The sequence below is a fragment of the Xyrauchen texanus genome, chromosome 49, assembly GCF_025860055.1.
Source record: "Xyrauchen texanus isolate HMW12.3.18 chromosome 49, RBS_HiC_50CHRs, whole genome shotgun sequence".
Lineage (NCBI taxonomy): Eukaryota > Metazoa > Chordata > Actinopteri > Cypriniformes > Catostomidae > Xyrauchen > Xyrauchen texanus.
In genome coordinates, this window is record NC_068324.1 from 3,053,369 (window position 1) to 3,069,256 (window position 15,888).

The 15,888-nt window shown below is 39.0% G+C and overlaps 3 protein-coding genes across 6 annotated transcripts in view; 2 read left to right on the top strand and 1 right to left on the bottom strand.

The window, feature by feature from the left end:
* LOC127640370 (ras-related protein Rab-19) lies at positions 1 to 13,177 on the top strand. Of its 3 annotated transcripts, XM_052122883.1 has the most exons (5): positions 1 to 45; positions 4,108 to 4,194; positions 4,475 to 4,663; positions 7,990 to 8,173; positions 9,890 to 13,177. In XM_052122883.1, exons 2-5 carry the CDS (start codon positions 4,144 to 4,146, stop codon positions 10,165 to 10,167), a joined length of 702 nt encoding a protein of 233 aa, XP_051978843.1. In that variant the 5' UTR covers positions 1 to 45; positions 4,108 to 4,143; the 3' UTR covers positions 10,168 to 13,177. The 3 variants fall into 3 exon arrangements, with proteins under 3 accessions (XP_051978843.1, XP_051978842.1, XP_051978844.1); XM_052122882.1 differs by lacking the exon at positions 1 to 45 and having other exon boundaries at positions 4,062 to 4,194; XM_052122884.1 differs by lacking the exons at positions 1 to 45; positions 4,108 to 4,194 and having other exon boundaries at positions 4,241 to 4,663.
* The window catches only part of ccdc77 (coiled-coil domain containing 77), a 21,972-nt gene continuing 17,040 nt past the window's right edge, over positions 10,957 to 15,888 (top strand). The window contains exon 1 of the mRNA XM_052122879.1: positions 10,957 to 11,095. The gene's annotated coding sequence lies outside the window, so the exon portion shown is untranslated. The remainder of the gene's footprint in view (positions 11,096 to 15,888) is intronic.
* Positions 13,314 to 15,888, bottom strand: part of hdhd5 (haloacid dehalogenase like hydrolase domain containing 5) — an 8,448-nt gene continuing 5,873 nt past the window's right edge. For both annotated transcript variants that reach the window (XM_052122881.1, XM_052122880.1), the window contains exons 7-8: positions 14,328 to 14,516; positions 13,314 to 14,141 (exon numbers count right to left, since the gene is read on the bottom strand). In XM_052122881.1, coding sequence (XP_051978841.1) covers positions 13,724 to 14,141; positions 14,328 to 14,516 — 607 coding nt within the window. In that variant the 3' untranslated portion in view covers positions 13,314 to 13,723. The remainder of the gene's footprint in view (positions 14,142 to 14,327; positions 14,517 to 15,888) is intronic.

A 15,888-nucleotide genomic window follows, 5' to 3' on the forward strand; every position in this document is an offset into this window, starting at 1 on the left:
ATGGAGAATAGATGATGATGACATCACAAAACCATACACTGAAAAGTGAGTTTTTAAATGAATTTGAACTCTCTTGTTTGGTTTATGATATTTGGATGAATGTGTGAAATTGTTTTGTTTTGAATGTTGTGAAATATAGACCATTTTTTTAATCCAAATAAAATATTTAGACATAATTTACAAAACGGAAGTTAAAGTCTTAAAGGTGTATCTAGTATTAATCGAATTAAGAGAATAATGTTGTTCTTAGCGCTAAACAATTGAAGTTCTAGCGTAAATACCATAGAAGAAATTCAAGCCTGAAGTACCACCGGTTTTCAGTAGGGGGCAGTAAGCAAAACTCCAGCTGTATACGCAACATGGAGCTGTATAGAGAACAAACTACACTCAGGCTTGACACTAGAACCTCAAGACTTGTTTTTCTAAGTTTCAAACTTCATTTAACCCGACACATTGACTTAAAAACTCTGTGTTAAAGGAATATTCCGGGTTCAATACAAGTTTAGCTCAATTGATAGCATTTGTGGCATATTGTTGATATCCACAAAAATAATTTCGACTCGTCCCTCCTTTCTCTAAAAAAAGCAAAAATCGAGGTTACAGTAAGAAACTTACAATGGAAGTGAATGGGGCAATTTTTGGAGCTTATAATTTTATAAAAGCACTTGCATTCATTCTCCTGTTAGAACTCATGTATTATTTGAGCTGTAACGTTTCAATTAGGGCTGTCAATCGATTACAAATTTTAATAGAATTAATTACATGGTGTCCTGATTAATTAATCGTGATTAATCGCATATACAAATATTTGCTGAGAAAGCCCGTCATATAACAATAACTCAATATATAATGATTATACATATTTATATCAATATATAATTATACATAGTTATATTTAAATATTAAAAAATTATATATATATATATATAATTATATATAATAGAATACAATGTATTGTTTACTACCATATTATTGATCATAAGTCAATCATTGTAGCGTCTCGGGTGCGTTGTGTCAAAAACAAAATGTTTCGGTCACTGTGTCAAGTTAAATATAGTTTAATACTCAATCTTTAAACACATCTTGAGATCTCTTAGTTCGCATTTGCGCTCCTTCGAGGGTTTTAAACGCAAGAACGTAACACATGTTTGTGTTGTGGGTTGTTTTCTTCACTGTATAAACTGTGTTGCTCACACAGCTGAAGTTTCACTTACTGCCCCCTGGAGTAAACAGGTGGTACTACAAGCATTTCTCTGGAATCTTCCTTATTACGGTCCGTGGGCATTGCGATTAATTGCGTTAATTTTTTTAACACGTTATTTTTGTTAAAATTAATCACACTGAATTAACGTGTTAAATCACCAGCTCTAGTTTAAATTGTAATTTTCAAATTACATCATCATGGCAACAAAGTACTTTACACAGAAAAGGTTAGTAAGTGAAAATCATGTTTACATGCATATTGTTTATGTCTTGTGGCAATACTTTAAAAAAAGTGAGTATTTTAACATTCAAAAATTGGCCCCATTCACTTCCATTGTAAGTGTCTCACTGAAACCCAGATTTGTACTTTTCTTTTTTTTTTTTTTTAAGAAAATGAGGGGCAAGTCAAAATAAATGTTTGTGATAATCAACATTATGCCACAAATGCTGTCAATTGAGCTTCTCTTGTATTGAACCCGGAATATTCCTTTAATGACGCAATGCTCCTGAAGGGTTCATCTGATGTAGGTGTACAATGACGCATCCATATAATAGCCCCGATAATAAATCTTTCTCGGACAGATTGGTGTAGTGGGCTAAAGCACTGAACTGTTAATCAGAAGGTTGCTGGTTCGATCCCCACAGCCACCACCATTGTGTCCTTGAGTAAGGCACTTAACTCCAGGTTACTCCGGGGGGATTGTCCCTGTAATAAGGGCACTGTAAGTCGCTTTGGATAAAAGCGTCTGCCTAATGCATAAATGTAAACGTACTCGTCTGCCACAATAGTGTAATGCATTTTAATTATTTTAATTATTATTTTCTTAATGCATATTAAAATAATTTAAATATAACTATTTATAATTATTTTAGCATTATATATTGAACTATTGTTGAGGTGCTTCCTCATTCTATTTATGTATGTGATTAATTCCTGTAATTAATTGGCATATCATGTCATTAATTCTATAACAAATTGTAATCAATTGGCATCCCTAATTTTAAACAATGCTTTTCATCTTATTTTAATTGATTGTCTACATGGAAAATTCTTTTGTCACACTGCAAAAAAATTTTGGAAATGTACAAAATAATAATAATAAATATAGAGTAGATACATTTATTAAAGGAATATTTTGGGTTTGTTACAAGTTAAGCTCAATTGACCACATTTGTGGAATAATGTAAATTACCACAAAAATATATTTTGACTTATTCCTTACAAGCACTTACAATGGAAGTGAATGGGGCCAATCCTTAAACGTTAAAATACTTTACTCACATTAACAATATGCGTTTTAACATTATTTTAGTTTGATAAAATCACGTACAAACCTTATCTGTGTAAAGTTATATAATATTTTCATGTTTATAAACTGGCTCCATTGACTTCCATTGTAAGTGCCTTCTTGTAACGTCCATTTTTGCTTTTATTTATTTATTTTTCTCCCAATTTGGAATGCCCAATTCCCACTATTTACTAGGTCCTCATGGTGGCGAGGTTACTCTCCTCAATCCGGGTGGCGGAGGATAAATCCCAGTTGCCTCCGCTTCTGAGACCGTCAATCTGCGCATCTTATCACGTGACTTGTTGTGCATGACACCGCGGAGACTCACAGCATGTGGAGGCTCATGCTACTCTCCACGATCCACACACAACTCACCACACGCCCCATTGAGAGCGAGAACCACTAATCACCACCACGAGGAGGTTACCCCATGTGACTCTACCCTCCCTAGCAACCGGCCCAATTTGGTTGCTTAGGAAACCTGACTGGAGTCACTCAGCACAACATTTTAGCTTTTTTTAAATCAAAATTATGCCACAAATGCTGTCGATTGAGATTAACTTCTATTCAACCCAGAAAAAGACCAACTGAGAGACATTTGAAATGATTTAATTAATGCATAAAATGTAGTTAAACGTAACAGTAAAATAGCATTCAATAAAATAATGTATATTTTTTAACTGCGTTTTCAAAAACCATTTGCAAATGGATTTTCTTAATTCATTTGCAATCACGTCATTTGGCAGTTGCCCTTGCCCCAAGCATCATGGCAGTGAGTTTTGCCTGAGCGAATGCCTCTCACATTATCTTAAAAATTGAAAGCATCCAGTTACACATTTACATTATGTGGATTTATGTGATTCATAAGCCTTTGTTGTACACGCCATGGTGTAGTAGCTTCACAAAAGACGTTTTCTGAGTGAACAGGAGTCATTTACTGACTCATCTGCATTCACCGACTTGTGGAGTCAACTTGTGACCAGACACAATGACCTTTGACCCCTAGAGCAGGCTGAAAGCCAAACGTACCCCTCTAACAGACACGTGTATTGTCTTCTGTGCAGTTGTTTCTTGTAGTCCTTTCAAATGAATGATGTGAATGTGTGTGCGTAGGTGGGTGCTTGTATGTTCAATACAATATGTTTACACACACAGTACTGTAGATTCTGTCTTGAGACACTCTTACAAACACTTACAAACACACTTCGCTGGACCAGAGATCTGTACGTTCTGTAAGTACTTGTGTGTGAGCATCAAAAACTACAATTCATTTGTGTTCGTTTTTGCTTTGGTAGTTTCTAATTATGTTTTTATTTCAGTTATTAACACTGATCTCAGATCTCAACTGGGATTGCACGTTAGAGAGCACAAGACTGCATACGCCTGAGTGAGTTACAGTATGTGTTTATATCCAGTTCCCCAGACCAAAGGTCACTTCAAGACAGCAGCGTTGCTGTGCATTGGATTTGTAGTCAAAAGTGTTGAAAGGCACGGCACAGATGTGTTCAATTTGACCATTTCTACTCTGTATGATCATGTGAGACTCTCCAAAAGACAAAAAGCAAGTCTTCCTCAATGTTTAGCTAAACGTTCGCAATGTGTTCTCTCACAACAGATCGCAGTGTTTGCAAACAAACTGCAGTGCCCAGAGATGCATTGGTGCAGGTGGGCAGGCAACTGGACGTCGCAACTTCACACGCAGGTAGACGGGCGTGTCTGTTTGCATTTCATTCAGTGTTTCGCAGAAAGCAAAGGACAGTGTGGAGAAAAAGTTCAGTTAATGTGCGATTTGAGTTCAGAGTACAGCTTCAAAGCAGTGTGGAGATTTCTCAATAATATAATGTATAATCTTCTATTAAGAAAGCTTTTACAAACGTGGTTAAGATGGCACTAAATTGGCATTATTGTGGTATTAGTGCCTTGTATGAATCATTCTGAAGTCTGTAGGAGACAATCCGCAATTATTGATCGTAGAAATGCAGTCCACAGGGGAAGACGACGACGACGGCTGTGACTTTCTGTTCAAAATCATCCTGATCGGTGACAGCAATGTAGGAAAGACCTGCGTGATTCACAGTTTTAAGTCTGGAGTCTTTAGTGACAACCATCAGAACACCATCGGCGTTGACTTCACTGTTCGCAGCATGGACATCGATGGCAAGAGAGTAAAAGTGAGTGCACAGATTTATGACACGCTGTATTTCCATTATACATTACATTTATGCATTTGGTGGGAGACTTTATCCAAAGTGACTTACAGTTGCTTTCAAGGTACATTTTATCAATATGTTGGATCCCTGGGAATCAAACCCACGACTTTGGCGATGCCAATGCAATGATTTACTAGTTGAGCTACAGAGACCAAAACCAAATGAATGAAAATTGTTGTCATGCAGGAAGAGTATAGAGCTGTAAAGTGAATGCAGATAGCACAGCTCAGATAATCTGATCGTGGGAGAATTTGATGAGAAATGTTTGACTTTAGATTTAAGAATGGGAATATTTTAGCCATTTAAAGATTCCGGTTCCTTAACGATTCTTTTAGTACTTTTGAGTAAGAAATATTTGGAAATATGAAATGTAATTAAATGAATATGAGCATTTTTTATTTAGAAAATATCACTAATTAAAACAAAACGTGTAATATGTCTTTAACTACACATTGTCATATAAACAAACAATCAAGTAATGATGACTTGCAGATTAAAAGAACCGGCTCATAAGAGTCATTTGTTTGGGAATCAAACTTCACTAGTCGCACCGTATGTTTCGTGCAGTAGATTCAAAAGAACCGGCTCATAAGAGTCATTTGTTCTGAATCAGACTCCCAATAGTCGCATGTTTTACATTATAGATTCAAAAGAACTGGCTCATAAGAGTCATTTGTTCTGAATCAGGCTACACTGGTCCCACTGTATGTTTCGTGCAGAAGATTCAAAAGAACCGGCTCATAAGAGTCATTTGTTCTGAATCAGGCTACACTGGTCCCACTGTATGTTTCGTGCAGAAGATTCAAAAGAACCGGCTCATAAGAGTCATTTGTTCTGAATCAGACTCCCAATAGTCGCATGTTTTACATTATAGATTCAAAAGAACCGGTTCATAAGAGTCATTTGTTCAGAATCAGGCTACACTGGTCCCACTGTATGTTTCGTGCAGAAGATTCAAAAGAACCGGCTCATAAGAGTCATTTGTTCTGAATCAGGCTACACTGGTCCCACTGTATGTTTCGTGCAGAAGATTCAAAAGAACCGGCTCATAAGAGTCATTTGTTCTGAATCAGACTCCCAATAGTCGCATGTTTTACATTATAGATTCAAAAGAACCGGCTCATAAGAGTCATTTGTTCAGAATCAGGCTACACTGGTCCCACTGTATGTTTCGTGCAGAAGATTCAAAAGAACCGGCTCATAAGAGTCATTTGTTCTGAATCAGACTCCCAATAGTCGCATGTTTTACATTATAGATTCAAAAGAACTGGCTCATAAGAGTCATTTGTTCTGAATCAGGCTACACTGGTCACACTGTATGTTTCGTGCAGAAGATTCAAAAGAACCGGCTCATAAGAGTCATTTGTTCTGAATCAGGCTACACTGGTCCCACTGTATGTTTCGTGCAGAAGATTCAAAAGAACCGGCTCATAAGAGTCATTTGTTCTGAATCAGACTCCCAATAGTCGCATGTTTTACATTATAGATTCAAAAGAACCGGCTCATAAGAGTCATTTGTTCAGAATCAGGCTACACTGGTCCCACTGTATGTTTCAGTGCAGAAGATTCAAAAGAACCGGCTCATAAGAGTCATTTGTTCTGAATCAGGCTACACTGGTCCCACTGTATGTTTCAGTGCAGAAGATTCAAAAGAACCGGCTCATAAGAGTCATTTGTTCTGAATCAGACTCCCAATAGTCGCATGTTTTACATTATAGATTCAAAAGAACCGGCTCATAAGAGTCATTTGTTCAGAATCAGGCTACACTGGTCCCACTGTATGTTTCGTGCAGAAGATTCAAAAGAACCGGCTCATAAGAGTCATTTGTTCTGAATCAGGCTACACTGGTCCCACTGTATGTTTACGTGCAGAAGATTCAAAAGAACCGGCTCATAAGAGTCATTTGTTCTGAATCAGGCTACACTGGTCCCACTGTATGTTTCGTGCAGAAGATTCAAAAGAACCGGCTCATAAGAGTCATTTGTTCTGAATCAGGCTACACTGGTCCCACTGTATGTTTCGTGCAGAAGATTCAAAAGAACCGGCTCATAAGAGTCATTTGTTCTGAATCAGACTCCCAATAGTCGCATGTTTTACATTATAGATTCAAAAGAACCGGCTCATAAGAGTCATTTGTTCTGAATCAGGCTACACTGGTCCCACTGTATGTTTCGTGCAGAAGATTCAAAAGAACCGGCTCATAAGAGTCATTTGTTCTGAATCAGACTCCCAATAGTCACATGTTTTACATTATAGATTCAAAAGAACCGGCTCATAAGAGTCATTTGTTCAGAATCAGGCTACACTGGTCCCACTGTATGTTTCGTGCAGAAGATTCAAAAGAACCGGCTCATAAGAGTCATTTGTTCTGAATCAGACTCCCAATAGTCGCATGTTTTACATTATAGATTCAAAAGAACCGGCTCATAAGAGTCATTTGTTCTGAATCAGGCTACACTGGTCCCACTGTATGTTTCAGTGCAGAAGATTCAAAAGAACCGGCTCATAAGAGTCATTTGTTCTGAATCAGACTCCCAATAGTCGCATGTTTTACATTATAGATTCAAAAGAACCGGCTCATAAGAGTCATTTGTTCAGAATCAGGCTACACTGGTCCCACTGTATGTTTCGTGCAGAAGATTCAAAAGAACCGGCTCATAAGAGTCATTTGTTCTGAATCAGACTCCCAATAGTCGCATGTTTTACATTATAGATTCAGAAGAACCGGCTCATAAGAGTCATTTGTTCAGAATAGGACTAATATCATGGAGTGGTGGTGGTGTAGTGGGCTAAAGCATATAACTGGTAATCAGAAGGTTGCTGGTTCTATCCCCACAGCCACCACCATTGTGTCCTTGAGCAAGGCACTTAACTCCAGGTTACTCCGGGGGGATTGTCCCTGTAATAAGTGCACTGTAAGTCGCTTTGGATAAAAGCATTTGCCAAATGCATAAATGTAAACGTAAATATCAGTAGCACTGTCGCAGTGCCGCTGAATGGTAGCCCATAAACACTGTCAGGTATTTTTGTAGGCTACAGTATATCTGCATCGTCAGTAAAATACAAATTCTGTTAATGGAATCGAAAGTCATATATAATTCGGTTCTGGTTTGATTATTGTTTTAAATGGATCCGGTTCTAAATAAGAATAAATTAAGAATCTAAAATAAATGAATACGTCTGACTTTTGATTATTGGGGTCTTTTCCCCAAGAGAAACTAAGAGGATCTAATTTGTGATTTTTCAACACACTGCCTCTGGATGTGTGTTGTGTTCTGGAGAACAGATGCAGGTGTGGGACACCGCGGGACATGAGCGCTTCCGCACCATCACACAGAGTTACTACCGAAGTGCCCATGGCGCCATGATCGCGTACGACCTGACCCGACGACCCACATTTGACTCTCTACCACACTGGATACAGGGAGTGGAACAGTACGGAGCCGCCAATGTCATCTTCGTTCTGATCGGTAACATTAAAGTGTTTTTATTTTATTTTGTAAGAGCTACAAAGTATTAAATAGTAACGGCACTTCAATACTTCTGAAATGACATGTTATAGACCAATATATAAGCCTGGTGAATGAATGACTTTATTTAATACAAGTGAAGTACTAACAGCATTTGTGAAGGGGTGGGCGATAAGAAACAAAATGTATATTACAATATTCTTGACATTTTTGGTTGAAAACGATGTACATCACGATATACACATTTTTTATGAAAAGTGAATAAAAAAACTTCTGAAGAATTTTCCTTCATTTGAATACAAGCAAAAATGTTGTTGATACTTACAATGGAAGTAAATGGGGCCATGCATTTTCGGTAGAGGTCGACCTGTAGGGGATTGTGACAATTCCGATAACTAAGGTGGTGGGAAAGACCGATAACCGATTAATCGGACGATAGTTTTTAAACTTGATTTATAGAATGTCAAAACTATTTCTTATTCTTTCCTCACTGTGACGGGCACAGACAAAGACTCAGTTTATTGCGGTTGCAAATGCAGTTTATTGTTCAACCAAAATCCCAAAAATAAAAATACAAACATATATGAAGATTTGGTGCATAACACGGGACTTTTAAATATAAACAAGCCCAAAACGCCCAAGGGACTCTTATTTTGAATTTACGAAATGATGAAAAAACTATCGGCAACAATCTCCATAGATTTTTGCCATTAACGATAGTTCCATAAAGCAGATATCACCACCGATTAATTGGTAAAACCGCTATATCGGTCTCAACTGTGCAAGTTAAAAGCACAATTGTTGAAGCTCGTATTTTTGTCGAAGCACTTGTATTAATTCTTCCGTATAAAAATGCTTGTTATTCATGCTATAAAGTTAACGAAAATGAAAACTAATATATGAATGCCCTTATGAAGAATTCTAGAGGTCTGGAAAACTTGCTACTCGTTATATTCACATGCAAATGAGCTGGCTATTCACCGTAAACGTTTGGCAGAAGTTTGCAGCCCTTTGGCAACAATGAAGAGTTTGCCGCAAAGCTCATTTGCATGTGAAAATTAATGAGTTGCGAGTTTGCGGCAACTCCAGGTGGGTGTTGCTGGCTTTGGTTCCTTTACATAGTCATGACAGGAGTTGAAAGATTGGATATAACTTTGGACAGACAAGAGTAGTAAGCAATTTTATTTGGCTAGTTTTATGCTAAGTATATCTAACTATAATCTACATGCTAACTATAATCTTTGTTTTGTGGCAATACTTTCAAAATCAAAACCGTGTGTATTTTAATGTTTATCCTGATGCAGTGCTTGTTTAAGGTGCATAGTTACCAAGTACAAATACTTAACCAAGGACAAATGCTTTGTTACATTTACTTCATTTTGAAGAGGAATTTAATACTTTAACTCCGATACATTTCTCTAGACTCTTTCGTTACTTTTGCAACTAAACAAAGCAAAAAAAAACATTTGGCTTTGATCGGTTTGACCAGGTTCAATAAGCTACCAAAGTGCACTACCAAATAGATGCTTCAAAGGTAAGAAGCTTCAACTGAAGCATCAAAACTCCAATTTTGGTTTCATGGGGTCAATTTTATGTACCATATTTTTCTAATTGCGATCATTACATTTAATTAATTCTAATATATTGACATTATATCGTCCATATGCATTTGTCAGTCGATCTTGAATCCTTAATCCCCCTTTGGTTTTCCTGCAGGAAATAAATGTGACCTGGAGACCCAGCGGCAGGTGCTGTTTGAAGACGCTTGCACACTTGCGGAGCGAAAAGGAGCTCTGGCAGCGCTGGAGACCTCCGCCAAACAACATCACAACATCGAGGAGGCCTTTGAACTGATGGCAAGAGAACTCGTAGTGCGACACGGAGGCGTAGTACCTCAGGACAACCAATCAGATTCACCCAGTATTATTCTGCACACTGATTCTCATCCAGTAAAAGAAGAGGAACATCTGGAGAAGAAGTCATGTGACTGCTGACTGACAGGTCCCGACAGGTCCCGACAGGTCGGCTATTGCACAGATATTTCCATCAGGCCTTTAGTCCAAATGTCCAGGCATTGGTTGAAAACAGGAAAAACAAGTTTGTGTTGCCACACTTGGATCTCAAGTGAAGTACGTTGCTCCGAAATACAGGATTGTCACTTAAGTCTGAAGTGTGTAACTTTTTCAGTGTGTAAAAAACTTTTTTGCGTCCCAGCTTAAGATGCACAGTCAATGATAAGTAAACCATTCACAGGTTGATTTCCTCAAAAATGTAAACACTGTGTCTTTGTGGTGCTTTAACAAATCTGATGGCGTGTCATTCGCTGTGGCTTTTTAACTTTGCCGGGTATGTTTGGCTTTAAAAAAAATCAAACATCTGATCAAACAACTTGGAAAAAGGGGCATACATGTTCACGGCAGTATGGTTGAAATGAACAAATACAGTAAAAGGAGTAATCCGGGTTAAAAACAAGTTAAGCTCAATCGACAGCATTTGTGGTGTAATGTTGATGTGACGTGGAGGAGGATTGGGCCGGTGACTGTTCTGCCGGTTCCCGCCGCCTCCTTTCCCATTTTAACCCTGTTACATTGGTGCTGAAGCCCGGGAAGGAGGGATGCGCTGTGGTGGAGTCTTCGCCACTGCCGTCCACCCAAAGGAGCAGCCGCGGCCATCTGCAGGGGGACGGAGGCTTTGTTGCCGACCGACTGGATGCGGAGGAACGGCGCCATCCGCGAGGGGAGTAGGGGCTCACTGCCGGCCGCCTGGAGCAGTGGAGCCGCTGCCAGGGGCAGAGGAGTTCCCTACTGGCCGGCAAAACGCAGAGGGGCATTCCATCTGCCAGGGTTCAGAGGACTGGCACCAGTCCGCCCGGGGAGTAGCGGCTGTCATCCACCAGAGGATGGAGGAGTGATCGAGGACCAGGTGATGGTGTGTCAGGGAACCGGGGAGCAAGTGTTTGTCTTTCTCTCTCTCTCTCTCTCTCTCTCTCACTGTCGCTCCACCTTGCCCATTCCTCCCCTCGTCCCCCCTCCCCAGCCCTAGAGGGGTGGGGGAAAGCCTGCCGGAGGCGGGGCCAGAAGGGCTCATCCCTCCTTTTCTTTGTAAAAAGCAACTATCGAGGTTCCAGTGAGACACTTATATTAGAAGTCAATGGGGCCAATTTTTGGAGGGTTTACAGGCAGAAGTGTGACGTTTATAATTTTATGAAAGCGCTTATATAAATTCTTCTGTTAAAACTCATGTGTTATTTGAGCTGTACAGTTATTTAAATTGTCGTTTTAGGGTTTACAGCGTTACGTTGTCATGGCAACGAAGCTGCCATATTGGCTACAACTTTACACAAATGGTTAGTTAATGATTTTATCACACTAAAATCATCTTGACACACATATTTTTTTTTCTTGTGGCTATCCTTTTAAAACAGTGAGTATTTGAACGTTGCCCCATTGACTTCCATTGTAAGCGGCACACTGTAACACTTTTTAGATTTTTAGAAAAAGAGGGACGAGTCAACTAATTTAGGTGGTTTTGTGTAGTAAACATTACGCCATAAATGCTGTTGATTGAGCTTAACTTGTCCTCAACACAAACCCAGAATATTCTTTTTAATACAGATATTTCACAAAAAATAAAACGTAGTTATTCTCGAAACATCACGTTTTAGATTAAAATTGTAGTATATTTGGGAGAAGCTTTATTGACATGAAAAGTGACAGGAGACATATGTTACTATTTAGTGTAAATGCCGATTTGTCTAGACATAACTAATGTAAAATGAGAAATAACATGATGACCAAGTGGAAATGTAAGTAAATGTACACACAAAAAAAAAATCAGACGTCTCAAACAATTTAACAATTGCATTTAATGAATTAACTCTGTGAACATACAGTATATACAAGTATAACATTATGGTGAAACTCTTATGGCGTTCTTCGTTAACACATGATTATAAATTTATTGGGTTAAATATGAATGGAAGGATTTGTGTATTAAAACGTTTATAATCAATCACACCTCATTGTTTTGAATTGCATTTGCAGTCTTATAAACGCAACGCTCATGCCATTATGAAGCTGAGAAACCTGGAGGCGTGGCACAAATTATTTTAGCAATTAAAAAAACGTAAAACAAAGCCAGAAAATTGTGCATTACAATAATTTGTGGATTCAAATCTTTAAAAACATCTTACTGCTTTTTACTGTTCACAGTACAGCTGTCAAGTGGGCGTTCACACAGAGCGCGTTATTGCGTAAAAAACAGCTTGGAGTGAAACTGAATTGGATAGAACGACTTTAGAAAAGTCAAAACGATTTTATCTGACTCATCGTTGTCTTAAAAATGCAATGCTCATGTCAAGAGACATTACAAAATCTGGAGACGTGGCACAATTACTTTGTCAATTAAAAACGTTTTAATAAAGGCAGAAAATGATGCAAGAACGTGTCTTGTGTGAACGGTTCGTAAGAGTGTTCAGTGAACGCAATGTCCACATTTAGACTAACTGAGGCTCACGTGAACTTCAGTGGCAGGTATTTCTGGGAACTCTCTCTCACACACACACACACACACACACACACACACATGTTGTGTTTCCATGTTTTAAGGGGACTTTCCATAGACATAATGGTTTTTATACTGTACAAACTTTATATTCTATCCCCTAAACCTAACCCTACCCCTAAACCTAACCCTCACAGAAAACTTTCTGCATTTTTACATTTCCAAAAATCATAATTTAGTATGATTTATAAGCTGTTTTCCTCATGGGGACCCACAAAATGTCCCCACAAGGTCAAAAATTTCGGGTTTTACTATCCTTATGGGGACATTTGGTCCCCACAAAGTGATAAATACACGCTCACACACACACACACACACACACACACACGTACACACACACACACACACACACACACACACACGTACACACACACACACACACACACACACACACACACACACACACACACACACACACACACGTACACACACACACACACACACACACACACACACACACGTACACGATACCCATGGAACATAAATATGAACTTCTTACTATAATTGGCATTGTGTTGCTTCTTCATTAACTATTATGGCTTCATGGATGAATGTCTTTCCTTGCCGCAAGCGTTTAAGCTTGTTGTGTAGCTTATGTTTGCATTATTCATGCTGAATTTCCTACAATGCACTGTTTGAGCTGATGGCAACAGAGTAAATCTGTACCCTACCCCCTACTGCAGCACTCAAGGACACGTCCTAACGCAAAGGCCCTGTCCTGAATGGTGCACTTGTTGTGGGTTTGTAGTTGTGGGCGTTCCTAAAAAAAAAAAAAGGAACGTTTCAGGTTTAAATACAAGTTAGGCAACATTTGTGCCATAATGCGGATTACCACAAAAAAGTATAGGCACTGGCCGCATTCACTATCTGAGGAGTCACAATTATTTTCTGGGGTAATGGACATAATGCCACGACTGCTGTTGATGGAGCTAAACGTGTACTGAACCCGGAACATTCCTTGAAGGCATCATTTTGGAAACCGTGGATCTAGTGCAGTTGCCAACCCTCAAGCTGAAAGATCAACTCCACTCCTTCCTGAACGTCCTGGACTACGAAGGAAGGCTGGGTCAGGCTGGGGTCGAATCGAAAGTCCCGGTGACCGTGGAAAATCTGGTGCTCTGTGACCGTCTGCTTGGGGTCAGAGGGCAAGTCCTGGTGGTCGCGGTTATAGACGCCTGTACAGACCAGAATGGAGCTGCAACCATCAGGTAGCTGATGTTCGAACGAATCCCCGACCATCACCTGTCCAGAACGTTTGTCGTCGTCGAACACTTCACACTGCAGGTCTCCAGTTACCTGGCCGGTCGAGCCACCCTGAGCTTGCACCTGAGCGCCAGTGCGACGCACTGCTTTGAGATAGCGGTTGTACAGATTTGCACCATAAATGTCTGCCATGGGGTTGTCACTATGAGAGACACAATTGCATGAGTGTGAATAAAAGATGGCAGAATTGAATTTTTGATTGAACTATTCCTTTTAAGTCTTCAGAAATTCCAATTTCAATGTTCAATCCGGCTCAAAACATGCTCACACACATCGACCCATATACAAATACTTCCCCCCAATCAGTAGATCATGATTGTTGACTCACCCGATGGCGTAAAGTCTCTCAACGGGTCGGGTCCAGCCCAAGCTCTCGGCCTGCTGTCGAATGAGTAGTTCTGCATAGTTATAGGTCACAACGCTGGGTTTTCCAATCAGAGCTTCATACTTCAGCTCACAACCAGTTATCTTCTTATAGATATTCTCCAGGCACACCAGGAACATACCGTGACCGAATCTAAAAACAGAAACATTAGAACCTGTTAAATCCATATTCAATCATCATCCTCTAGATAAATGACAGTGTATGAGTGTATATGCGCAACTATAGTGCAGTTACATGTATTAAAGGAATATTCCGGGTTCAATATAAGTTTAGCGCAATCAACAGCATTTGTGGCATAATGTTGATTACCACAAAAAATTATTTAGACTCGTCCCTCCTTTAAAAAATTAAATCAAGTTTACAGTGAGGCACTTACAATGGAAGTCAATGGGGCCAATTTCAGTTTTTAGAGTAGGTTTAAAAAGGCAGAAATGTGAAACTTACAATTTTATAAAAGCACTTGCATGTAGAACTCATGTATTATTTGAGCTGTAAAGATGTTTAAATTCAAGTATTTACAGTCGTTTTATGGTTTACAGTATTTCGGCGTTATATCGTCATGGCAACGAAATTGTAAAATTGGCTATAACTTTACTCCGAAAAGTTTTGAAGTGATTTTATGACACTAGAATCATGTTAACATACATTGTTTACGTCTTCGGGCTTTACTTTTACTTTTGAAACAGTAATTTTAATATGGCTGAACGATTTGGACAAATAATCTGATATTTTAAAAATATGCGATTTAAACTGTGATATTATTATTAATGTAAAAACAAAAACTAGTAAGTGTTTCCTTTTGACAAAAGTTCAGTCAAGGGCAAAGATGATCTACTCCCAATAGAAATACTGTTCATGAAAGGGTGTTTTAATTTGAGTTCTCTTAAAATGAACCAGACTCAATGGGGTGGCTGTGGCTCAGGTGGTAGAGCGGGTCGGCCACTAATTGCAGGGTTGGCGGTTTAATTCCCGGACCACATGGCTAGCACCTTGCATGGCAGCTCTGCTATCATTTGTGTGTGTGAATGGGTGAATGAGTGAATGAGTCACAGTGTAAAGCACTTTGAAAACTGCTAAGGTTAAAAAAGCGTTATATAAGTGCAGACCATTTACCTCAATAAGTACACAGTGAGAGGAAAAAACATGAAACATGAGAGGAAAAAAAAAGATTCACATCATCTTCACAGTATATATGTTTTTGTCCACTTTGTGATCATTAGTTTGTGGAACCCAATAATACGTTTTTACAGAAATATATTTTTGTATTATATTAACAATATATATATGTTTTAAATACATAATGTAATAATTGGTTAATTTGCATTCGGCACTGCTATGGCATAAATCGGGGGCAGTGGTGGCTCAGCGGTTAAGGGTCTGGGTTACTGATCAGAAGGTCAGGGGTTCAAGCCCCAACACCACCAAGACACCACTGTTGGGCAAGGCCCTTGAACCTATCTGCTCCAGGGGCGCCCTATCATGGCTGACCCTGCACTCTGACCCC

Bases quoted from the DNA above. Each gene is read 5' to 3' on its own strand.
- LOC127640370 (XM_052122883.1), top strand. From the start codon at position 4,144: ATGCATTGGTGCAGGTGGGCAGGCAACTGGACGTCGCAACTTCACACG. The intron at 4,195-4,474 runs GTAGACGGGCGT...GTAGAAATGCAG, and splicing joins CGTCGCAACTTCACACGCAG to TCCACAGGGGAAGACGACGA. The intron at 8,174-9,889 runs GTAACATTAAAG...GTTTTCCTGCAG, and splicing joins TGTCATCTTCGTTCTGATCG to GAAATAAATGTGACCTGGAG.